Source organism: Eumetopias jubatus, unplaced genomic scaffold, assembly GCF_037043125.1.
Source record: "Eumetopias jubatus isolate StellerSeaLion01/CBP00866 unplaced genomic scaffold, mEumJub1_p1.0 scaffold_2, whole genome shotgun sequence".
In the NCBI taxonomy this organism is placed as follows: domain Eukaryota; kingdom Metazoa; phylum Chordata; class Mammalia; order Carnivora; family Otariidae; genus Eumetopias; species Eumetopias jubatus.
The window spans coordinates 55,799,004-55,825,175 of NW_028274808.1; the positions used below are offsets into that span (position 1 = coordinate 55,799,004).

Sequence of the window (26,172 nt, forward strand, 5' to 3'; positions counted from 1 at the left end):
AGAGTATGATTAATCATGATGGCTAATTGTCATGTAGATGCCTAGGATCCCCATTTAAATATTATATTTATCCTATAAAATCTTCCAAAGGCTTGGGGCATTTGGGTAGCTCAGGTCATGATCTTGGGGTCCTGTGACCCAGCCCTGTGTTGGGTTCTGGGCTCAGCATAGAGTCTGCTTGAGATTCTTTCTCTCCTTCACCCTCTGCCCCTCCCCCATACTCCACTCACACATGCTCCCCACCCCCACCGCCAAAATGTCTTCCAATAAGCTTAACAAAAAACACATGGGAAATATTGGTCCTCACTAGATAGCTCAAGAAGTGCTGAATTTTGTCCTTATGGCTTAGAGATTGCTTGTCTCAATGCCAAGCCCCATTTTGCACATTAGAAAGCATTAGCTACTTGATTCACAAGTCATAGCTGAGCTAAACCTGGGAAAGCACTGAAGAATTCTTGAAACGATGAAACTGAGCAGAATGCTTTAACTGGTAAGTTGATAGCATCTGTGGGAGTTTGGGAGGGTACTATATAGAGCAAATGAATAGGAAGAAAATCAAACTAAAAGTTCATTTTGAGAAGCTTTGTGGAAAATTGCTGACTTTTAAAATAATGTGGTTCTTTTTACCTCACATGTTGTTTTCATGATACTTCACTTTCTGTTTAGTGTTTCTATGTTTGGTATGCAAATTCCACGTTTTACCTCTGTGTTTTTAAAAGAATTTAGGGACAATTGTGATTCTGTTGTTATTTGTTAAACAGACAAAACATATGTGGATACTTAAAAAAATTCTGATACCACTGGTTTAGGAGTTAAGGGAACAAGTGAGGGTCAAGCAGTGGGAAATAAGTTTGTGTTTCGTGTTTTCCCAACTCCTCTGTCTGGGTCCTTGGCAGAGTAGTTTTACTTTGCCTTGTTTTCCTCTTATGCAAAACAAGCATAAAATGTCCAGTGTTCAAAAAAGGGCCATCATTAAAGGGTGAGTATGAGTGCTCTAGTAGTGTCATGTGCCAGAAACTTATCTCCAGTATGGGGCGATGTCCTTGGGTGATGTCACATTCCATTACAAAGGGTTGGCCCAATGCTATTGGCTGAGGACATGTAGCATGCTCTATGTGTCTCAATGGTAGGCAATCGATAAATATTGATTGAAAAATTTCTCCAGCCTGAGCCTCTGTTGAGGCTTTAGAGATGACCCTTATCCTCATAACATGCAACGGACTCATCATATCTTAAGGATTTATTGACTCATTTATCATCGCATAATAAACTTATGGTTGTTTTCTTTAGGGAGACTCTCATGAAGAATAATGAAATATTATTTATGAAAGATGCTTAGACTTCTTAAATAAACAGCCCCACCTAAAGAGAGGATATTATATTCTAAAATGTGGCCGAGAAGGGAGAGAAGCAAACACATGATTGCAGTATGTGAATCATCTTTAGTTCTGGCCCTCAGTATCAGACAGTCTTATTGCCTTTTTTGTTATATTGTAAGGAAGAGTTAGAGATAGCTATTGTTTTCAGACGAATTGCTTCTGCATGGAAGTCCTAGCCATTTATGCAGGCTGAGTCTTTTGGGAAGAATTCTTCATTTTCCTGCTTTTTGGGAGAAAGCCCATGATAGGCTGCCATGTGCCTGAACTCAATGATAGTTTCAGATAATGCACCTGAACGCTATAGTTTTAAGAGCAATGGGAAGAAGTGCTGGCTGCCGTTGATGGCTAAGGTTGTCATGCTATAGCTGCTATTTGCTGGGCAGTTTTATGAGTAAACTGATTTACAATCATCAGGGGGAGAAAGGTCAATTTGTGGGAGCAGATTTCTCATTCATCACCATACTTTATAGCCTTTTGGTGATTTTATTTTCCGATATCAAAGTAGTCATTTTGGTCTTGCTAAAGCTTTTCCTCGACTGATATATTTTTCTGACATAAATGAGGGAGGGCATACGTCAGATCTTGTGTTCTTCCATTTCAGCTGCTTCAGACCGGGATAGCCGACACCAGGGTGAATGATGAGGGGGCACTAACTAATCGACTTGGGGTGGTCTGGCTTTGACATTGAAATACTCCTTCTCCATTCCTCCTCCTCTGTACCTCCTTCCACCCTGACCAATTTCAACAGTCTGAGATGATCTATGGAGTCAGCAGAACCAGATATCACCAGGGATATGACACCGGACTAATGACAACTTGGGAAATAGGTTGAGAGGTCACTTCATAGCTGACAGAGGCAAAAACCAGCATTCTCCCCTCAGACCTCAGTTTTAACCTTCATGCCCATGAAGTATAATAACCATAGGACAACTTCAAAGCTCATTGCATTCTGCCAAGAAACCCTAAGTAAATACATAAGGTGAAAAACATTTGTAACTTGGATGTAGATCACAGTGTGGCCTGTAGGATCATTAAATATTATGTATTAATATAGAACATATATTGCTATGTGTTAAATAATGCTAGATGTGATATATGAGATTTACCTCCTCTTCTCTAAAATCATAATCACAATGATAACATTATAATCTCCACAAAATAGTTTATAAATAAGTATCTAAGATACAGATCTCATTCCATAGCGAGTTCAGTTACATTTATTTAACCCTTTGCTCACCCTCACAGTATTGTGATTGTTATGTATGGATTGCTGGACTGTGTGGATGCCACCTGACTTTCATAATTAGGGCCATTAGTTATGAGAAGTTAAAGTTTGGGGGGCTTGGGTGGCTCAGTCGATTAAATGTCTGCCTTTGCTCAGGTCATGATCCCTGAGTCCTGGGATGGAGCCCCACATCGGGCTTCCTGCTCAGTGGGGAGTCTGCTTCTCCGTCTCCTTCTGGCCCTCCCCACCCCCCACACTCCTGTGTATGTGCGCACATGCGCTCTTGCTCTCAAATAAATACATAAAATCTTTTTTAAAAAAAAAGAAGTTAAAGTTTATGTTTATCTTATTCATCATTTATCCTTCCAGCCTTTAGTATAGTGCCTGGCATGATAAATACTTTTTTGTTTCAGAAATGAACATTTATTGATATAGAAAATCTGATTGTTGTGGGCTCTCAGAATTCTAGATGGGAAATCTGTGCAAGTCTCCAGAGATCTGGCTCTCCCTGAACTCATGTAAGGCAGTTGCTTCTCACCCTCCTTATCTAAAACCAATCTGAGCATTTTCCCCCTTCCCCTTCCTCACGTCCCCATTTTTGTATTGATATGATTTTTTCTTAGAAGCCATGATGAAAACCTCATAGCCACATCTGGCCTCTCTCTCACTGCACAGTGTGGCAAATCAATAAAACCTTTTAGGAAATTTTCTTTACAAATGCTTCTTACATTCAAAATGTAATTTTCCTTAGTCTTTCTCCCCCTAAATATTTACTTGTTGGTTGACTTGTTTTTACCCCTTTTATTTTTATCCTGGCATTTCCTGCTCAAAAACTATGAGTACCTCTCCACAATTTATAAGAAAAATACACCCTTCTCTGGACATGGGGTCCTCCAGAGTCTGTCTCCAAGGTACATTCCTGGTTTAGCTCCATAGGTCTGAAACACAATCCTTTCTCACTGTCTGTGCCTACTCCTTCCTACAGGTAGGAACTCAGGCTGGAGCCCGCACCCTTCTGCTCCAGCTGCTCCTGTTTACTCCAAGCCTCCCTATGAGGGGCACTATGGTAGGAGGGGTAAACTTTGGGGAGTCCGGTCTCAGTTCACCATCCTAGCTCTGCTCACTTGACATTTAACCTTATCCCTTCTAATGTGAGTTACATTTTCAAGTTCTATAGGTCATCCTGTGCAATCAGATTTTTACGGGGTTTGACTTCTTTCGTTTTATAGCTTTATCTTGCAACTTGGATGATGGTTGCCATAAAATGCAAGATGATATTTTAGAAAAGAAAATATTATTAATACTATGTCAGTGGCAAACCACAGAAGTACACAATCCTCTGATTCACATTCTGTCACACCCCTTGCAAACTTAGAGTGAAGATCAGTTCCAATTTTGTGTCCCATGCTGTCCTCCTTTGGAGCTAGGGAGGACAGCTGTGTGAGCCTCCAGGACAGCCCCCCCTCACAGTCAGCAGGGCTACCCTTCACTGGCTTGGGATCCTCCTTGGGGAAACTTCTTTGGGTAAAGTCGCATCTGTGGGACGACCCTTGTGCTATAGTCAGCTAGTATGTTTATCCATGGGGTGATGGCTCTGCCCCTCTGTCATGTCCTGTTCACAGAGCTACTGATCTCAGGTCCAATGGCTTTGACTGTCTCCAAAAGCACTAGCATTCACAGAGAAGTCTGTGAGGTGCCAATATGGCTGCTCCTTGGGCAGAGTGTGTGGTTCACCTCACAACCCATCAGAATGAAGGGTCTCCTTGGAGTCTTCCACCCACCTGCCCCTCGGCCACTTCCGCTGTGCAGAGGCTCGGTGGGCCTTTTGCTGGGGAGCTGCTCCCTCTTCTGTGATGAGGACAGTGTCATCTCCAGGAAGAGACAGCTGTCACTACAGCCCTGGGGACTGTCTCATCTCCCTACAACAATAAGGATTAACATCCCTTCCCTCAGGGACTGGCAGTTCGTTCCTGGTGAAAAGATACTACAACAATGCCCAGTGTACAAACATTGGACTGGATGCCGACTCAGCAAAATATCTAATTGTATTCATGATGAGTGAATACTCTGATTCCCAGAGGAAGGTCAATTGTAAGTGACTATGTCTTGGATTTTTGCATTTTATGGGAACTGTCAGAAGGATGCTAATTTTTATTTTTGCCAAATAAGGGCATTAATAAAAATCTATCTTGTATTCTGTCATAAAAAGAAAAAAGTCTCTAATTGCTGCATAAAAAGATATAATTAAATTGAGTATATGTAGCTTTGTGATCCTTATTTTTCTCAGTTCACTGAGGCTGGGTGAAAACTGGTCCAGGAACCGGCTCTGGGTTACTGGTCCTGAGTTTGGGAACCACTATTCTGTTAAATTTGTTCATTTAATTGAGGTACCCTTGAAGGTCCTGTTTCAATTAAACAGCTATGGTCCCTTCCCTACGCCTCCTCCCTCTACCTATATATATTTTTACAATATGTTTGAACAATTATTTGGTGTCCTGTATTGTCCTCTGATGGTTTCATACATAGCTATTTTGTCTCTTGCAATCAGACTGTAATGCTAGGTAAACAGAAGGTACTAATTATTTGCATTTGTTTCTATAATACACACATTGGTGCACTGTTTAGAGGACTGCAAGCTATTCACACAATTTGTGTGTGTGTGTGTGTGTGTGTGTGTGTGTGTGTGTTTGGAAGTCAGCTGGAATCCTCAGTTTACATAGGTACACCCATAAAAGGTGCATGTTTTTAAAAAATTAAATGAGCTTTGTAAAATAAGAAAACACACCTTTGGAGTTAAAATCTCCATCTTCTACATTTCCCAGTGAGGCTGGAGAGATTGCCTACCCATTGAACAGACATGACCCTGCATCTGAAGCACCTTTAAAGTCTCTCATCATTTTTGATGATTTATTAATGACATAGGGGGTAGCAAGCAGGTAGTTGAGTCTCTCCCACAAAAATCAGAATTGTTTTTTTATTTAAATTATCATAAAACATTCCTTAGACTGACATTGGAGCTTCAATATTTATGACTTTCTGATTGCTCTAGCAGTTTAGAAAAAAAAAAAAACTAAAAACGAGCCCTCAAGTAAAATTTAAGTAGAAAAGATTTAAATTCAGGGGTGCCTGGGTGGCTCAATCGTTAAGCATCTGCCTTTGGCTCAGGTCATGGTCCCAGGGTCCTGGGATCGAGCCCTGCATCAGGCTCCCTGCTCAGCGGGAAGCCTGCTTCTCCCTCTCCCATTCCCTCTGCTTGTGTTCCCTCTCTCGCTGTGTCTCTCTGTGTCAAATAAATAAATAAAATCTTAAAAAAAGATTAAAATTTAGAATTTTGGACTTTTTTTCATTTGAATGAACACTCACTTATTTGCTGGGAATTTTATGTGCCAGCCCTAGTTTTCCTATATTTGACAGTCCATGAAAAAGTACTTAATTTCTTTCTTGAAAATATATGAACAGTTTTATTTTTTGAAAATATACCCTCTGGACCAGCACAACTTTTCCCTCCAGTTTGTACACACTAATTTTGACTACAAACCAAGCACACATTCCAACCATCTGGCAAATGAATGATGCAGAGTGGGGCACAAAACTGGACCTTTCAGTAAATTCTTGTTGTTTTCCTGAATGAGCTTGGGGATTCATATGTGTTAAGTCTTATAACAAAATTGAATCGTATGTCCTTGTCCAAGATGCAGCTCTTTAATTGCTTTATGATTTTGTGATTTTTTTTTCAAAGAGCATATTTTTGCAGCTACTCAATGGAGTACGCTATTAATCTTTTGAAGAGGGCATAATAATATGATTATTTCCCTTCAAGGTGTATGTGAGGTAACTTCATGACTATTAATTCAAACTGTTATAAAACAGATTATGGATGTGGCTTAAGGAAATGGACAGTGTTGACAATCTCAGAAAGGGAGTAAGAAAGAATCCTCTTTCCCCCAAAAGACTCACTAGAAATGAAAATTTTTGTATACTTCACCGAAATGTTTAAGTTTTAGTGAGACAAACCTGTAGCATTTTCTAGTCTTAGTTTTTCCTGGTTAATTAATCCTTTCAACTAATATTTGTCGAGTGCCTATCAAGCCTTGTTCTAGGTGTTGGGAATGTAGTAGCAAATAAAACAGAAAAAACACTATGCCTTTGTGGGATTAATATTCTAATTAAACCCGATGAACTAGTTTATATTTTAAAGAAGCTTGTGAGCTTATTGAGCTTTCTCTAAAAGACTCAAATAGTTCTATATCGCAGCCATACTAGTAAAAGAATGAAAATGAATAATTCAAGTTTAGATTCCTAGGAGAACACTGTGTGAAGCGATGTGGCAAAACCACCTTTTTTTTTTCCCCCTAAATTTTGCAACTCTGCGGTGGCAGGTACATACTGTGGTGAATACAACTAACCTAGCTCTAGAGACAGTCACACGGAAAACAGAAATTGTCAGGATTATTTCATGAAGGTATTGTGACTTTCTCCCAAATATGTATGAGAACATTCTAAAACGCGGAAGAAAAAAGCATCCTTTCATTTAGCCTATGAAAAAGGTTTTATTCGAAACAGTATCTGAAAAAACATCTTGCAACTGGCCAAATTTGGGATTTTGGCGATAGGATAAAATTTTAGAACGAGCTGGCCCTAGTTGCAAATGAGAAGGCAGAGTTTGGGCAACCACTTCTCCCTGTCTTGTTTCTCCATCTGACTTTTTATGGATCCTGTTACACTCCATGAAGGGGAGCAGGGGGAGTCCTGGACATCCGTTCTGAAGACCTGGGCTTAAACCCCTCCTCTGCTATTTATCATTCATTTGCGCATGAACAAGCCACCTTGGCAAGCCTCGGTTTTCATCTACAAAATGAGGCTAAGACTATCAATCTCAGAAGGAAGAGGTAAAGATTAAATATAATGTATGTGAAAGTGCTTTGAAACAATTAAAAACAAGAATTAGTATTAATAGTTAATACTTCCTTAAGGAATGGAAATAAAACTCTGAGGAACACAGAAATGGTTTATATACTAAAGCCTGTCAAATGGAATGGCAAGTGGTGGAGTTTTTATTTTAGTCATTTGTTTCTATCAGACAGTGCCTGTCCGTCTGGGTCACAAATTATATCATGTATGAGGCTGCTCAGTCTGCCTACAGGAAGCCATATCAAGCCCAACTTATTCTGACCCCGTTACTCACTCTTGCCAGGCTGGTCCCAGATGGAACTTTATAAGGGACGTACTTCCTGTAGATATGACCAACTCTAGAACATGGGACATCAAACATTTCTCCTCCACACATCCAAACCTAAAGAGAGGAAATTTAAAAGTATAACGAAAGAGAACAGTATACCACAGATAAAAAGAGGAATCATTAGTAAGAATCATAAAAAAAAATCTTAGAATCACTCGGTCTCTAAATTAATAATTTCTATTTATCATAAAAGGTTAACCAAGAAAAAAAAAACCCTCACATTTTTCAAAACCTAGATTCATAGCAGTATAGAACCAAAATACTAGCTCAGTAAAGTCTAATTTCCATAGACAGCACATTGGCATATTTTATTTTTATTTTTATTTTTTTACATTGGCATATTTTTATTCTAGTAGAATTTGTTCACAAATATTACATGGCAGTGATATTTAATGCTTAGATATTTTCTTATTTATATAGCTATTTGTTTTGACAATCTTGTGAAATCATTTGAAGAAATAGCACTGGAATTTAAGCGGCAATTCAAAATTTTAGAATATAAAAAATGGAATTTTAAAAATAAGTGAATGAATTAAGGAACGCTGACCTATCCATACTTTAAGTGACATCTAGATTCTGAAACCTTCAATAGAAGGTTTCAATAAAAATCGTTGTTGCTTTCTTTTTTTTTCTTTTTTTTTAAAGATTTTATTTATTTATTTGAGAGAGAGAGAATGAGAGATAGAGAGCACGAGAGGGGAGAGGGTCAGAGGGAGAAGCAGACTCCCTGCTGAGCAGGGAGCCCGATGCGGGACTCGATCCCGGGACTCCAGGATCATGACCTGAGCCGAAGGCAGTCGCTTAACCAACTGAGCCACCCAGGCGCCCTCGTTGTTGCTTTCTAATTTCTCCTACCCTTGATATTTTCTTAGATACAGAAAAAAATTGGTTATTGATGTGGACTCAGGAAATATTAAACTCATGGTATATGTTAAGATGCTGTATTTGTATATGGTAACAAAAATTAATTGTTTTTTTCTATCATGACTATCCACTTAGACATACACTTAATCATGGTTTTATATAACAGAGTACTTAGCTATCAAAGGAAAAATTATGGAAACAAAATGCCGGCATCCTATATACTAGATTTTTAGCTATTTTCATTTCAAGAAAAAGTTTAGAAAAGAGTTAGTACTATCATGGTTAGTTTATATGTCACTTGGCTGCATCACAGTGCCCAGATATATTTGGTCAAACATTATTCTGGATGTTTTTATGGAGGTGTTTTTTTTTTATGAGATTAACATTTAAATTGGACTTTGAGTAAAGCATTACCTCCTCTGTAATGTGGGTGAACCCCATCCAATCAGTTGAAGACCTTACTGGAACAAAGACTGACTTCTCCCTAGCAAGAAGGAATTCTGCCAGCTGATTGCCCTTGGACTTGAACTGCAGCTCTTCCCTGGGTCTTCAGTCTGCCAGGCTTCCTTGCAGATTTTGGATTTACCAAGCCTCCTCAATCCTGTGAACCAGTTCCTTAATACAAATATCTCTCTTAATATATACATATGCCGTTGGTTGTTTCTCTGGAGAACGTTGACTAATACAGACATACAGCTTGTTTTAAAGTATAATATTGAAAGAGAGAAAGAAAGATATTTATGTCTTAACTTATATTTGCTTCCAACTTCTTTCACTAAGACGAATGACACCCCAAGTGAGACCAGTAAACAAATAGTGATTAGGGTGATAGAAATGCAAGGGGAAGGCAATTTGATTACTAAAACAATACTCAGTTGCTCTAAATAAGTTCAGGACTACTCATTGTATTAATTTCAACTTAATGGGAAATTTATTGATCTTTTGAATTGAGACATTACAAGTCTGCATAGGTGATATGAAGCTGGTGGGGGCAGTGAACATTCTAAACAATAATACCAACATCTGGAAAGATCTTGAGAGACTGGAGCTATATTAGATTAAACATAAAAAGGGTAAACATAAGGTCTTTGTATCTAAAAGTATCAACACTTCCAGAACAGGATGGGGTAGAAAAAGGTTGAGTAGCATAAAACACACATTATCAGCATAATATGGAGAGTTTGAGGAGTAAGGGTCTGAATCTATCTGTTGGAAGTCTTATGCCAATTTCTGGGTAAATACTTCATATTCCCTTCTAAAAAGAATTACCAAAGTGAGAAAGTGATGCAAAGTGTGTTTTAACAGGAGTAATGAAAAGAACTGGAGATATGAAGTCTTGGTAAGATTTAGAGAAACCTTTTTTAAATATTTGAAGATCCTCGTATTTGGAAGCGATGTTCTGTAGAACCTCAAGGGGATGGGATTGATAGGGTAGAACTATAAAAAGACAGATTTCAACTCCGTGGAAAGCAGGACTTTCTAATAGAATGATTAAAGATAAAATGGACGTGTACCTCTGAAACAAATAATACATTATATGTTTAAAAACAAAAAAGAAGAAGATAGCAGGAAGGGAAGAATGAAGGGGGAAATTGGAGGGGGAGATGGACCATGAGAGACGGTGGACTCTGAGAAACACACTGAGTGTTGCTGGAGTGGTGGGGGGTGGGAGGGATGGGGTGGCTGGGTGATAGACATTGGGGAGGGTATGTGCTATGGTGAGCGCTGTGAATTGTGCAAGACTGTTGAATCACAGATCTGTACCTCTGAAACAGATAATGCAATATATGTTAAGAAAAAAAAAAGAAGAAGATAGCAGTAGGGGAAGAATGAAGGGGAGTAAGTCGGAGGGGGAGACCAACCATGAGAGACGATGGACTCTGATAATCAAACTGAGGGTTCTAAAAGGGAGGGGGGTGGGGGGATGGGTTAGCCTGGTGATGGGTATTAAAGAGGGCACATTCTGCGTGGAGCACTGGGTGTTATACGCAAACAATGAATCATGGAACACTACATCAAAAACTAATGATGTAATGTATGGTGATTAACATAACATAAGAATAATAAAAAAAGATAAAATGGGCTTCCTGCTTCACTAGTTGTGTTGAAATCTGTAGTAAATGACGTTTTGGAGAGACGTATATAACTTTGAGTGGACAGTTGACCTAGATGATATAATAAGAGCTAGCATTTATGAGTATGTACTGTGCCCTTTTTCATTTAATGCTCACAACTCAATGATAGACTTTACTATTTCCCCTAATTATATAGGCGGGGAAGTGGCAGTCCAGAGTCTATGTAACTTGCCCAAAGCCATATATAACGGACCACCTGCAGAATGGAGATTTGAATCCTAGTAGTCTAACTCCAGCGCCCATATGTTTAATCAATATAGTATCTATAGTCAGCAAGCTTTGTCTATAAATGTCATAGTAAATATTTTGGGCTTTTCAGGTCATATGGTCTCTAGGCAAAGGGCCACAGTTTGTTGGCCACCATTCTGTAAGTTACAAAGTCCTTCCAAATGCTGAAATTCAGTGATTCTAAGATAATATATGTGGGACGTTGTATTTTCCGAGACTGGACACCATAATATCTCCCATTGCACGTACTCCTCCTACAGTGTAACCTTGGTACCTGTCTTGTATTGGTTTGATATGATTTCAGATCCACTGTTTATGACTTAAGTGAAGTTGTTTTTTTGCTTCTGTACTATGGACATCACCAAACACTTCTTTATTTTGTTCAATCTTCCAATAACAATGTCCATTTCAGAAGGAGAATGCATATCCCAATGCACTAGAGAGATGTGTTTAGGTGACAGTGTGACAACATGGTTCTTTAGGAAAGAGCAGCTGTTGTGGCATTTATCAAATTCTTCATCTGTTCTGAAGGATGTGGCTTACATTTTTAAAAGACATTTCCTGGTAGTATCATGTGATGATTTCTTAAAAACAAACCAAAGGTATTTTAAAGCAATGTTACTTTTCTCAGGAATGAGCACAGAGTATTTTTTTCATAATGTAGTTCAAATTGACTGAACAATTGAATCCTTGCTCCATTTTTAAAAATCACTTTTCAATATCAGCTACAAACTGGAATTTAGACATCGAGAACATTAAATTAAATGGAATCATACAATTATACCAGTCATATGAAATATGAAATTAGTTCCAGTAAGAAATTGATTGTCAGAGGATAGTAAGGGAATATTATTATCAGGTATAAGACGAAACATAATATACTATATGGAAACGCTGATATAAATTCTCAAAAAAATTTGTATGGGTTTATTTACTTCAAAACCTGCTATCGCTCTGACATTATTTCCTACTCTTCTTTCCGTCCCTCTCTCTGCTCAAGCCGTTTGGCTTCCTTTCTGTTCCCCCAGTATGCCAGATACCCGCCCACCTTAGGGCCTTTGTACTGGCTGTTCCCTCTGTTTGAAATTGTCTTCTAGATCTCCACATGGCTAAATCCTTCATCTCTTTCAAATCTTAACTCCAAATCCTTTTGCCCCAAACACCCTCTCATCCTGCGCTCCGAGTCCTCATCAATGCCTCCTCCTTCTGTCCTCACAGCCCTTCTCATTCCAGGAGATACCTCATGGACTTAATATGTTATTACTTATCTGCCTTTCTCTCCAACAAAGACAAAAGTCTTTCTGTCTTTTATTGAGTGATGTATCCTAAGCACATAGGACAATGCTTGACACAGAGTTGGTGCTCAATAAGTATTTATTGAATACTTAAATGAATTATTGGTTTATTGATATAAAGTGAGGTTAATTCCAGACAACTGAGTTACTTAATGATAACCCACTATTTAGCCGCCATTAAAAATAAAAGCTGTGATCTCTAGTATATACAAATACAGAGTTCAAGGCAATAAGCTATCCTGAATTTATTTTCATTCATATCTGGATTATTATGAAATAAAGAAATGGCTAATGTTAAAAATACAACACATTATGTATAAATAAGTAATTACATTTCTGGGACTGGAAAATAACTTTCTAATTGTATGGTATGTCTTGGGTGGACTAAGTTTGAAAAACTTCTTAAGATTAGATAATCAAGCACTTAACCATATATCTAGAAATTAAGATATTGTTAACCTAAAAAGCTTTGGTGCGTAGATAGTGAAAAGGGCCATGTCTGTCATCAAGTTATTCTTACGGGTTAGATGGAATAAAAATTGTGCCTTTGGTTTGACTTGATCTAAGGGAGATACACCCATACACACCATTGCTTTGCTTTATTTTTAGAAACTTGGGTGCTGGGTTTGTTCTTTGAAATCAGGAGAAAAAAGAACAACTTATTTTGACCTTTTTTGACCCCTGTTTTCTATTTGTTGATCAGAATATAATAAAAGCAGAAACTGGAAAATGTATTTATTGTCTTTAATGAGGACATGGTAGTTTCTAGTCTCAGGGGAAAAGCTCTCATTTCTTGAACCATCTGCTTAGGATTTTTTTCAAAGTAAGAAATCCTCGGTTATGTCAGTATAAAAAAGATTGCACCCAAACTATCTAGCACTTATTGAGCTTTTAAGAGGTCTGGGAAAGGATAGCAGGGCTTCAGAGGGTACCTTGTTCAGATCATTGCTTTGAAGGTGCAGTGTTCATATTTTGCAGTAACACTTAGCAGTTTTAAAAACAGTGATTAGGGTGGGGATTGTAACAAAAATCCCAGATATATCACTTATTGTTTTATTCAAAACATTAAGTCTTGGGGAAGACAGAACAAATTTGACCCTCTTAAAAGTGCTTTTTAGGTAAAATATTATGGCTAACGACATAATCCCTCATTTCCCTTAATTCATTATTTTACAGTTTAGAAGGTGCATTAGAGGCAAAGTGTTTGCTTTTTAAAAAATTTTTTATTGTTATGTTAATCACCATACATTACATCATTAGTTTTTGATGTAGTGTTCCATGATTCATTGTTTGTGCATAATACCCAGTGCTCCACGCAGAACGTGCCCTCTTTAATACCCATCACCAGGCTAACCCATCCCCCCACCCCCCTCCCCTCTAGAACCCTCAGTTTGTTTTTCAGAGTCCATGGTCTCTCATGGTTCTTCCCCTCCTGCTATCTTCTTCTTTTTTTTTTTTCTTAACATTTATTGCATTATTTGTTTCAGAAGTACAGATCTGTGATTCAACAGTCTTGCACAATTCACAGCGCTCACCATAGCGCATACCGTCCCCAATGTCTATCACCCAGCCACCCCATCCCTCCCACCCCCCAAGTGTTTGCTTTTTTTAAAAAAAGATTTCATTTATTTATTTATTTATTTGAGAGAGAGCGATAGCTCGCACATGCACCTGAGCATGAGGTGGGGGGAGGGGCAGAGGGAGAGACAGAGAATCCTAAGCAGACTCCCTGCTGAGCCTGGAGCCTGACCTGGGGTTTGATCTCATGACCCTGAGATCATGACCTGAGCTGAAACCAAGAGTTGGATGTTCAACCGACTGAGCCATCCAGGTGCCCCAAAGTGTTTGCTTTTTATCATTATTTCCATATGTCTCCAGATTTTGAGTCTATTGCTTAAATTTTCTGGATTCATCATCTGCTAAAAATAAATGTAAGTTCTTTAAAAACTTAAAAATTGGCTTTCTATATTAGAACAACTTTTTTTTGGAGGTGGGGGGAACTGTCCAAATATGTGCTTCTCCTTTGTCCCTCAGTTAGGCTGTCAATCATAATAGCTTCCTAACGGCAGGGGCCGTTCCTTTCTCTTTCTTTCTTTCTTTCTTTCCTTCTTTCTTTCTTTCTTTCTTTCTTTCTTTCTTTCTTTCTTTCTTTCTTTCTTTCTTTCTTTCTTTCTTTCTTTCTTTCTTTCTTTCTTTCTTTTTCTTTCTTTCTTTCTTTCTTTCTTTCTTTCTTTCTTTCTTTCTTTCTTTCCTTCTTTCTTTCTTTCTTTCTTTCTTTCCTTCTTTCTTTCTTTCTTTCTTTCTTTCTTTTTCTTTCTTTCTTTCTTCTTTCTTTTTCTTTCTTTCTTTCTTTCTTTCTTTCTTTCTTTCTTTCTTTCTTTCTTTCTTTCTTTCTTTCTAACTACTAATTATTTATTGTACTGAATACAAGTCTCTTGAGGGAAATTTTGTAGAAAAAGGAACACTGTATCTTAGAAATCTGCCAATCGAGTTGATTGGCAGTTGATTCACTAAAGTCAAATTTAAAAATATTGATTATAACTTGATTTTTCAAGTTTCATGTTTTTATTTAAATTCCAGTTAGTTAACATATGGTGTAATATTGGTTTCAGTAGAATTTAGTGATTTATCACTTACGTATAACACCCAGTGCTCATCAATACAAGTGCCCTCCTTAATACTCATCACCCACTTAACCTGTCCCCCAGCCCACTTCCCCTTCAGCAGCCCTCAGTTTGTTCTCTGTAGTTAAGAGTCCCTTATAGTTTGCCTCTCTCTCTTTTTCTTCCCATCCCTTATGGTTCATCTGTTTTGTTTCTCAAATTCCACATATGAGTGAAATCATATGATATTTGTCTTTCTCTGATTGACTTGTTTCGCTTAACATAATACACTCTAGCTCTGTCCACATTGTTGCAAATGGCAAGATTTCATTCTTTTTGATGGCTGAGTAATATTCCATTATATATATATATATATATATATATATATATATATGTATATATATATGTATATGTGTATACACACACACACACACACACACCCCACATCTTCCTTATCCATTCATCAGTTGGTGGACATTTGGGTTCTTTCCATAATTTGGCTATTGTTGATAATGCTGCTATAAACATTCGGGTGCATGTGCCCCTTTGAATCACTATGTTTGTACCCTTTGGGTAAATATCTAGTAGTGTAATCGCTGGATTGTAGGGTAGTTCTATTTTTAACTTTTTGAGGAATCTCTATAGTGTTTTCCAGAGTGGCTGCCCAGTTTGCATTTCCACCAACAGTATAAGAGGGTTCCCCTTTCTGAGCATCTTCACCCACATCTGTTGTTTTCTGTGTTGTTAATTTTAGCCATTTCTGACAGGTGTGAGGTGATATCTCATTTTGATTTTGATTTGTATTTCCCTGATGATGAGTGATGTTGAGTATCTTTTCATGTGTCTGTTAACTATCTTATGTATCTTCATTGGAAAAATGTCTAGTCATGTCTTCTGCCCATTTTTTAACTGGATTTCCTTAACTTTTTCAGTTTGTTTTCAGGAGTGTATCTCCAATTTCCCCTTTCCTCTAAGTTAGGCTGAATTGGGTTTCTGTCTTCTAGTAAGGTGAAGAATCCAAAAAAACCCAAAACAAAACACTGTTTGAACAGTGAGAGTTTGAGTGTCTAGGAGTGCCAAGGGTGTACTTTGAAACAAGCATATTAGTCAAAAACTACTCAGATGACTTGTCATTACAAGAGAAAGTTTGGAGAAGGCAAGGTTCTTCTAAGCTTCAGCTGATCTGAAGTTAAATTTTTTTTAAGGATTTTTCAATATGAGGAAATTTCATCAAAAATAGAAAACGTGAGCACTCTTCAAGTCCCATAGTGGCATTTGCATGTTATTTTTATCTTGGGGAGAAACTGATACATTTTGTGTATGTAACTGATTCCATTTTATGGTATGGAACAGTGGAAAGAACACATATACAGGGGTTTGAATTGAGCAGGTTACTCCCCCTTTCTCATTGTCCCATTGTCATCTTCTATCAAGTTGGGGTCATGTGTCTACTTCATAAGGTGGTTGCAAGGACCAAGTTAAGTAATACACACAGCACCCTTAAGTGGCCCATAATAGGTGCTCAAGAATGGTGGTCACATGATATAATCTACCTAGTGGTGAACCTTTATTCTTCTGATATATTGAGTCTCTGTGGGGTGGTTGTTGTGTATCACATGTTGACCTCTATGAGAGGGGTCAAGGCATACGACAACTTGCAAGTCTGTGAACATGTGTGTGTGAGAGAGGTAGAGATTGTATTCTCAATTGTCACTCTCACAATTTGGAGAAGGGTGGCAAGTTGTGGATCAATTTATGCTGGCCTTGTGTGTTGCAGGTTGTTGACCCTGATGTAGAGTATACAGATTAAATTCTTATACCTCTACAGTTAATGTGTATATATACTCTGAGGCTCTCTATGCTATCGTTATTGGGATTTGGGGTGAAGGGCTTGAGAATTGTAAGAATTTTTTGCTAACTTTCTATACTTTTTATAGTTGGGGGGCAGGCTTACTAGTTTGATGCAGATTTACCCACCAGGAGCATTAGAGTGATTAGATTATATTTCCTTTTTCTTGTTAGGGAAAAATGGCAACCAGGAAAATATAAAAACTTGAAACAAACGTCAATATTGGAAAACAATTTCAACAGAAAGTCAAATTGACCTTAACACAGGTACTGAATGCTGTGTGAATTGTTATATTTTGCTCACTTTACAACTGTCTATACAAGCTAAAATAAAATTAAACAGGGAATTAGGAAAATGCCATCAGACATAAAGGAAGTAACAACTGGGAGGAATTGAGACTTGCTGCTAGGCTTATATCTAATGGACATAAAATTTAACTTGAAAATGCTCTGTTACACCTGAGGTATCTTTTGTTGGGTAATTGAAATGAATCTCAGACTGGCTTGTGAGACATTTAACAGCTGTTTCTGTTTATCTTTGAGTTTCTGAATGGGTTTAGAGTCATTTTAATATTTTCTTTGGAAGATCAATTCTGTGCATGTTGAATTAAAATGGTTATTTTTATGTCACCTAGGCTAAATATTGTAGGGAAAAAACCCCATAGGAACAACTCCAGATAGTTTTTTTTTTTGTATCTGAAGGTATAGTGTGCCATAAAAAGGCTTCTGTTAACATTTTAGATACAAACTGCCACTATGCTTTGAGGTACTTTGTTCAAAAGTAAGAAGAGACCTCTAATATACTGTCTCATAAAAGCAACGAGAAGGTATATAAAATATTTTAGAATTATCCTTGGCATAAAAAGGATTTCTAATGAGCACATTTTATAAGGCTGAATTTATATCTAACAAAACCATTTGTACAAAGCATCATCAAGATAGTTTATATAGAGATGGCTTAAGGGAAAAAGAGTACATTTCTAAAATGGGAATGAGTTGTACCTTCTAGGGAGGCAAATAAATTATTTTAGGAGTATAAATTAAACACCTTTGGAGTTTTTTGTGTTTTCAGACAACTGTGGAGAAAGTAAGAAATGCTTATTAATTAAAAGTATAGCTTCTTCACTGGTGTACTAGATGTTAGTGCTGGAAACCAAGGTTAGGGAGATTAGCAAGCATGGGAACTGGGGGACAGGGGTCTGGGGGGAGAAATCCTCTTTGGGATGCTGGTGTGTCATTATTTTGTGATTTCTTCCATGAATCTGTGAGTCATGTAATACATGAAATATTTGCTGCAGATAGTGGTATGATGCAGCTGGATAAAAGACATTCAAGGCTGGAGGAGAGAGGGTGAGAGGGAAATGAAGCTCCCTGGGGTCCAGACCCATGGAAGGGAAGCCAAGGCTGAGAACACAGAGTGAATTGGAGATTCTCTTTGCCCAAGGGTTTTCTAGTAGACCCAAGTCTTTGCTTTAGCTTAGAAATTTTGGCCTATCTGTATCTGGGATTTGTCTCTAGAGTTTGTATTTAAAGAATCCTGATATCCATGTAAATATATATTAACATATTAATGCAGATTTGGATGTATTTTAAAGGTCTTTCTGACCACCCAATCTATGCTCACCCCGATACCACCCAAGCTCTGACCACCCAATCTAAACCCTTTCTGCTAAGAGGATAGCAGAGCCAGGGGCCTGTAAAAGCCCAAAGAGACCATCTATGAGTACCCAGTCAGGTATCAGGTTTAATATGGTAGACATGGGGGACCTGTAAACAGTGCAGCCCATCCACCCCATCCCCCCACCTCGGCACATAGATGCGAATATTTTTAAAACATTATGCCAGTCAAATATAACCATCTCTATTCTGAGACTCTTTGTAATATTGGTTGGTTTGTTTCCTTTTAGCTTTTACAAATGTCAGAAATTATCTTGCTTATTTATTCTCTTATTTATTTATAATCTGTCTCTCCTCACACTGCATCCCATGAGATAGAAAACTTGTCGTTCTTGTTGATTATTATAGTCTCAGGGTCTGGCACATAGTAGGCTTTCAATAAATATTTGCTGGATATATGAATACGTCTATGAATGTTGTCTGCATATGAAACTACATATTGTAATTTTATCATTTTTATTTTTATTTATTTATTTTTAAAGATTTTATTTATTTGACAGAGAGAGAGAGCACAAGTAGGGGGAGTGGCAGCAGAGGGAAGAGAGAGGGAGAAGCAGGCTCCTCACTGAGGAGGGGAACCCGATACGGCGCTCAATCCCAGGACTCTGGGATCATGACCTGAGCCGAAGGCAGATGCTTAACTGACTGAGCCACCCAGGTGCCCCTACATATTGTAATTTTATAAGTACTTACATATATACTATATTTTATATTATATAATTATATATTTATATATACGATTTATTAAATATAAATAAAATTTATCTTCCCTTATTTAATTTTTGTACATATTTTCTGTACCTTGCTTTTTTCACTTAGCAATAGGTTTGGATACTGTTCTATAATAGTAAAAATAAAGCTGCTGCATTCTTTTTAAAGGCCACATTGTCACTGGATGATAGTTAATTTAATCAGTCTCTTATTGACACATATTTTAGTTTTCCATTTTTTTCATCAATAAAAACAAGATTGAGATAAATATCCCTGGATGTGTGTCATTTCTCACAGGTGGGAGTCTTGCTGTGTGTTATGTGACTAGAAATGAAATTGAGCCAACACAGATGCACAATGAAAATTTTGTAGAATATATTCTAATTGCTCCCCGTAGAGGGCATACAATGTTTTACTACTGTAATTGGCCATGTTTGAGAGTGTCTGTCTCTTCTCCTACACCCTGTCAATATTTTAGATTGTTGCCAATCTAATAGGTGTTATCAAAGTATTAGATTATTGCCAATCTAATAGGTAAAAATATATCACTATAGTTCTAATTTGCATTTTTCTTAACTTTTGATATTTAGGAGTCATTTATATGTCCTTTTCTGTGAGCTGTCCCAATATTTTTTTTCTATTTTGCTTTCCAAAACTATTTAATCTTATTGATTTGTAGTTGGTCTTTATGTATTAAAGGGTATTAGTTGCAAATAATTTTACTCAGATTGCCGTTCGACTTTTGTGTGTTTCTTCCGTACATAATTTTTACGTGGATGAATTAATCTTTCCTTTCGTTGTTTATAGTGGATTTTTTATTTGTTTTTTTTAAAGTCACACTTAGGAGGCTTTCCTCATTCCAGTTCTTCTAGGATTTTTGTAGTTCTTATATATTTTCATTTTTAATATTTAAAATGGTTTATCTTCTTGGGATCTATTTTTGTATGAAGTGTCATATAGGGATTCAACTTAATTTATTTTTCTCCAAAGGAGTAGTTGTCCTATACTATTTACTAAGAAATCAACTATTTTCCTCTTGATTTGAAGTGTTAAGTGTATCTTATACTAAATTCCCATATTTATCTGGATTTATTTAAATTCTGTGCCAAAGATATCTGTCTATTCATTCAAATTTTGTTTTGTATTTTATTATCAGGTATGGTTAACTCCCGATCATTGCTTCCCCAGAACTTTTCTTACTATTCTATTCCTCTGTTTCATGTTATGAAGTAGAAGCAGTGTGTCTAGCCACCCCCCAATAAAATTCATGTTACCACTTTTATAAGCATGCTTGGGGAGGATTATCTTCTTTATGAATTTTCATGTATTCAAGTCTTGTGTGTCCCTCAGCAGCATTATAATCTTTCTTCATGAGGTCTAGGACATTTCTTAAGTTTACTCCTAGCTGTTTTTCCCCCTACTACTGTAAATGATGTCTTCTTTTGGGGTTGTTGTTTCTACATGTAAAGGCTATTGTTTCCTATATATTTACACACACACCCCACATAAACATTTCACCTAGGCAACTTACTAAATTTCTTCTTTGTTTGCAGTAGTTTTTTTAAAAATTTTTTTATTGTTATGTTAATCACCATACATTACATCATTAGTTCTTGATGTAGTGTTCCATGATTCATTGTTTGTGTTTGCAGTAGTTTTTAAGTTGATTTCCCTTGCATTGTTCAGGTACGTATAGGGCGATATTATCTGCAGTTAATGAAAAATTTCACTCCTCCCTTCCAATTTTTATGTCTTATATCATTTCTTGTCTAATGGAATTGCCTACTATCTCCAGAATAATATTAAGTGACATTAAATAGTAATTTAATTCCTATAGGCTTCTCTTTAAGCTAGCTGATGGTTTTTGAGTTGAGTTATAGCCATTATACAAATATATATTTATATTTAATTTTGCCAAGTATTAAGTATTTTGTTCAAAGGTGGATTACAAAGTTTATCAAATGCCTCTATATTACCTGTGGAGATGACTATCACCTTTATAATTTACTATTAAGGTGAACTATGTTAATACATGTCCCAAAACTGAGACATATCCATCAAAGCTGCACTTATTTTGGTATACTGACCTTTGAATAGCTATTTTATTGTGTGATCTTTTATTGTTATTTTTTTAATGTTGGAATTTACAAGTAAAATATGTATACTTTTCTATCATTTTGTGCTATCTTGGTCAGAATTTGCTATCAATATTATGCATTGATATTACATATTGGTTTTATAACCAATTGGAAAGATTTCTTTCTTTGCTAATATTAAAGAACAGTTTTTGGGGTGCCTTGGTGGCTCAGACGGATGCCTGGGTGGCTCAGTCTGTTAAGTGTCTGCCTTCGGCTCAGGTCATGATCCTGGGGTCCTGGGGTCGAGTCCTGCATTGGGCTCCCTGCTCAGCAGGGAGCCTGCTTCTCCTTCTACCCCTCCCCCTACTCATGATCTCTCTATCAAATAAATAAATAAATAAATCATCTTAAAAATATAAAGAACAGTTTTTGGAAAACATTGCAGTACGGTTCTTTAAAGACTTGTAAGAAACTGATAGCATTTGGTTCTTTATTTTTTGGAGGGGATAGCACTTTGATGATTTTCTCTATTTTTTCTATGGTCATTGGGCAGCATGATAGGCAGAATCTGAGATGCTCCTGGTCTTCCCCAAAATCCTACACCATGGTATATGTGCCCTTGTATAATCTCCCTTTGTGTGTGGGAGAAACTGTGACCATGATGAATTTCACATTTGTAATTAGGTGACATTATGAGACAAAGATGAAAGGATTTTGCAGATAGGATTATTGTCCCAATTTAGTTGACCTTGAGTTAATCAAAGGGAGATTATTCTGGGGGGGCGGTCTAACCTAACACCTGAGTTCTAAAAAGGACTGAGGGAAAGGATAGGAAGATTTTAAATATGAGAGAAATTCTACTGGTGGCCTTGAAAAAGTAAGCTACCATGTTGTGAGAGGGTTTCAGAGGGGGCCGCATGGTATCCAAATGACAGCCAGCGCAGTGGGGAGTTCAGTCCCACAACCACAAAGAAGTGGATTCTGCCAACAACCTGAGGGAACCTGAACACAGATCTTTTCTTAGCTGAGCCTGTGAATAAGAACAGAGCTGGCTGAAAATTTGATTTCAGCCTTGTAAGATCCTTAGCAAGAACCTCCATTGAAATATCCTGGACTTCCAACCCAGACGCTGTGAGAAAATTGTGTTTTAAAGCCACTAAGTTTGTGGTAATTTGTTATGTAGCAACAGAAAAGGAATATAGTCAGTTCAGATTTTTTTTTTCTTTTTGGACATTATTTTTGTCATTTGCACTTTATTGAATATCATCCATTTCACCCACAATCTTAACCTTATTTGTCTAGAATTGAGCTGAATAATCTCTTAGAATTATTTAAATTTTTTCTAAATTCGTGCACTTTCCCATTATTGTTTCATATTTTGTGTATTATTTTCTTTCTTTTTTAATGGTCAGTTTTTTTTAAATGACATTTTTCTAATTAATCTGTCTCTTTTTTTAAAAAGATTTTATTTATTTATTTGAGAGAGAGAATGAGAGAGAGAGAGTACATGAGAGGGGGGAAGGTCAGAGGGAGAAGCAGACTCCCCGCTGAGCAGGGAGTCCGATGTGGGACTCGATCCTGAGACTTCAGGATCATGACCTGAGCCGAAGGCAGTTGCTTAACCAACTGAGCCACCCAGGCGCCCAATTAATCTGTCTCTTATTAATTATCTATTTTTGGTGGTAAAGAACTAATCCTTACACTATCAGTTTTTGGTTTTCTAAATCATTACTTTCTCTTTTTATGTTTATTAATCTTTCATCTTTATTTCTTTAGGCTTATTTCCTTTTTCATTTGCAAACTGGATTTGGATGTTTAAATTTGCTTATTTTTATTCTTTCTTTTTATGTTGATACAAGAACTGAAGAATCTAATTTTTCTTCTGATCACTGCTGTAGCCGTATCTCCTAGGTTTTGATTTACAGTATTTTAATTTGAATATTTTTTCCTAATATGAGCACTAAGATGAGCTCCTACACTTTCCATATATTTCAGTCCATTACTTTTTACCTTTGTTGATTTTAATTTCATTTTGTTCCTTTTTCTCAATGCTATCCTCCATGTCCCTCTGTTTTCAGCCTACCCCTTCTCCTTTTTTTTTTTTAAGATTTTTATTTATTTGAGAGAGAGAGAGAGAGGGAGAGAAAGCACAAGAGAGGGTAGGGTCACAGGGAGAAGCAGACTCCCCGCTGAGCAAGGAGCCCGATGTGGGACTCGATCTCATGACTACGGGATCATGACCTGAGCCAAAGGCAGAAGCTTAACTGACTGAGCCACCCAGGCGCCACCCAGGCGCCCCCCTCTTCTCCTTTGTGTTGCTTTCAGTATGACCTTCATTTTGGTAATGGTTTTCTTTTTCATTTTATCCTGGCTGCTGCTACTTTTTTTCCCCATCTCTTTCTTTTACCTTTTGATGTTTTGCCTAATCTCATAAAGTTCAGCATTTAATATTGTTTTGCAGAATCAATGACTTCATTAACATTTAAAAAATTTTTATAGCAGTGTATAGCAACATTATTTTGGTAACCTTTTTTCATTTTTCCTTGTCCTTTTTTTAAATAGTATTTTTATGTGCTGTTTTCTTTAAAAATTATTATTACTCATCTTAGAATAGGAAGAATTCTTACCAATTAGAGTAGGTATTCACTTCATGACACAAAATTTGTGTGTGAGTGAATTAGTTTAGCCTGTATTTGTCCACATCCAGCAGAAACTGGCCACTGCAAGGTTGTTCATCATATCAGGGATCTTTCCTCCATTCTGCCTCAATAACAGCCTGCTTCTTGCAAATATGGCTTGTCTATCTAATACCTCTTTTAGAATTGTCCCCAACCTCCCATTTGCTGCTTCTCTTCTATGCCAAACTCAATCAAGGGAAGCCCTGGCCACCAGCAACCACACCTGTTGCCACTGTTTCAGTCATGTGTTGTAGGTTTCCCCTGTGAGGATGAGCCAATTACTTTGGGGAATTGAGATCTGCTGGCTTCAAGTGAGATTTGTAGCTGTGGTCATTCCATCTTCCCATTCTCTTGTTTTATCATCATTTAAAACAGTTTTACTGCATATGACAACCTTCTTCATACATTGTTGTTGGGGGTAAGATATCTGATAATTTGTCAAGGATAAAGTTAATATTTTGTTGGGGCTCCTGGGTGGCTCAGTGGTTAAGTGTCTGCCTTCGGCTCAGGTCATGATCCCAGTGTCCTGGAACCGAGCCCCGCATCTGGCTCTCTGCTCGGCTGGGAGCCTGCTTCTCCCTCTCCCACTCCCCCTGCTTGTGTTCCCTCTCTTGCTGTGTCTCTTTCTGTCAAATAAATAAATAAATAAAATCTTAAAAAAAAGTATTTTTTTTCTGTTTCTTGTTCTCCTTTTTTGAGTGATCTCAAAGAGAAGATCTTTTTTTATTTTAAAGCTGTAAATCTACTGTAATTGTAGAACATTCAATTGTTGAAGTATAAGTTTACTTAAAACTTTTTTTGGTGGTTATGTACCACATAGGGAAACTTAAAATTTAGCTAATTTTATGGGGCTATAATTTTGATTGTTTCAACACTAATAAATAATATTCACATTTGTTTGAGAAGCTCTGTAATGAGGTTAAGCTCTAGAATATATAGTTTACTGAGCTATAACAATTCCAAATTAATGGCTGTTATCTTGTTTGAGTAAAGAACTGAATGTTTTATAATCAATGATTAGTCCCTATTGTGTATATTCAATTCTTATTGAATATTGCATTTTGAAGATAGTAAAAAATTAAATTTTATATTAAATCATAACAAGAGTTGTCAGCCTCCTATTTAATAAAAACCAGATAGGAAGAGATTGCATTTCCTTTTTCAAGTGGTTCCAGAGAGTGATGGTAGCCACTTTTTTTTTTTTAACCAAAGGCATAAAGTCTTCTATTTTTCTAGCTAAGAGAAATTAGGCTAATGGTTTTGAGAGCAAACCCGAATTCTAATCCTTGCTTTGATATTAACTAGGCAATGACCTGTTTTTGCAATTATGAAATAGAAGTTATATTTTTACCTTGCATTAGTGTTGAATAGCATAAGAAATTAAATTCAGTGACCTTTAAGTGCTAACTCATTACTTTTTCTTGTTAAGGCACCAAGTAATAGTTACTATCACCACAGGAAGAATAGAATGCCCAGAACTTTGGAACACAGGTAGCTCCATGTAAAGATTTTACAAGTCACAAAGGGATTAAAAAACCCCCACAAAACACCCAGGATGCTGTCTATTAAAACCTCAGACATATTGTAGTTACTTTAAAATGTATATATTTAGTTGTGTGTGGCAGGATTATAACTTGAAGTACCTGTCTTGTTATGCTGAATGTGTTTTCTATTTTCTCTTTTTTACTCCAGGAGCATTTTCTTCCCTAGCCACACCAAAGTAGAAACAAAGATTCAAAGAAACCCCAGAGGCTTATTTCAGGACTGAATTTTTTTTTTTTTTGCCATTTTACAGAGACTACGCAAGACTGGGTTTGGGAAAGGAAAGGAAGTGACAAGGAAAAAACAGGAGAGGGCACTGGTCTGTAGGAGCAGGGTGCAGAGAGCAAGAACTCATCACTGTAAGACACTGGCCATTCAACATCCTCGGGCAACCATCCTTAGGTCGGGGCACTGTGGCACCCGGTGGGGGTGAAGACTGGAAAGAAGAGCCTCATCCGACCTGAACTGAATAAGTCAGAAAGTTACCTCTGTGCAGAGGTAGCAACACACCTGCCTCTGCTGCATGAGTTTTTCTCTTATTAGATTGAAAGTTTCTGACAGCACAGATGGAATCTCTGTTCAATCAATTCAATGTATTAACCATCGCCCTGTGCCTTCTGCAAATGTAGTGAATGGTGTTCATACTATGGCGAACCTGTACTGAATATAG

General features: G+C 37.2%; 1 protein-coding gene across 1 annotated transcript in view; it reads right to left on the minus strand.

Annotated features, from left to right (window-relative positions):
- GALNTL6 (polypeptide N-acetylgalactosaminyltransferase like 6) overlaps window positions 1-26,172 on the minus strand; it is a 1,206,234-nt gene that overhangs the window by 70,457 nt on the left and 1,109,605 nt on the right. The window contains exon 8 of the mRNA XM_088019488.1: window positions 7,790-7,897. Coding sequence (XP_087875614.1) covers window positions 7,790-7,897 — 108 coding nt within the window. The remainder of the gene's footprint in view (window positions 1-7,789; window positions 7,898-26,172) is intronic.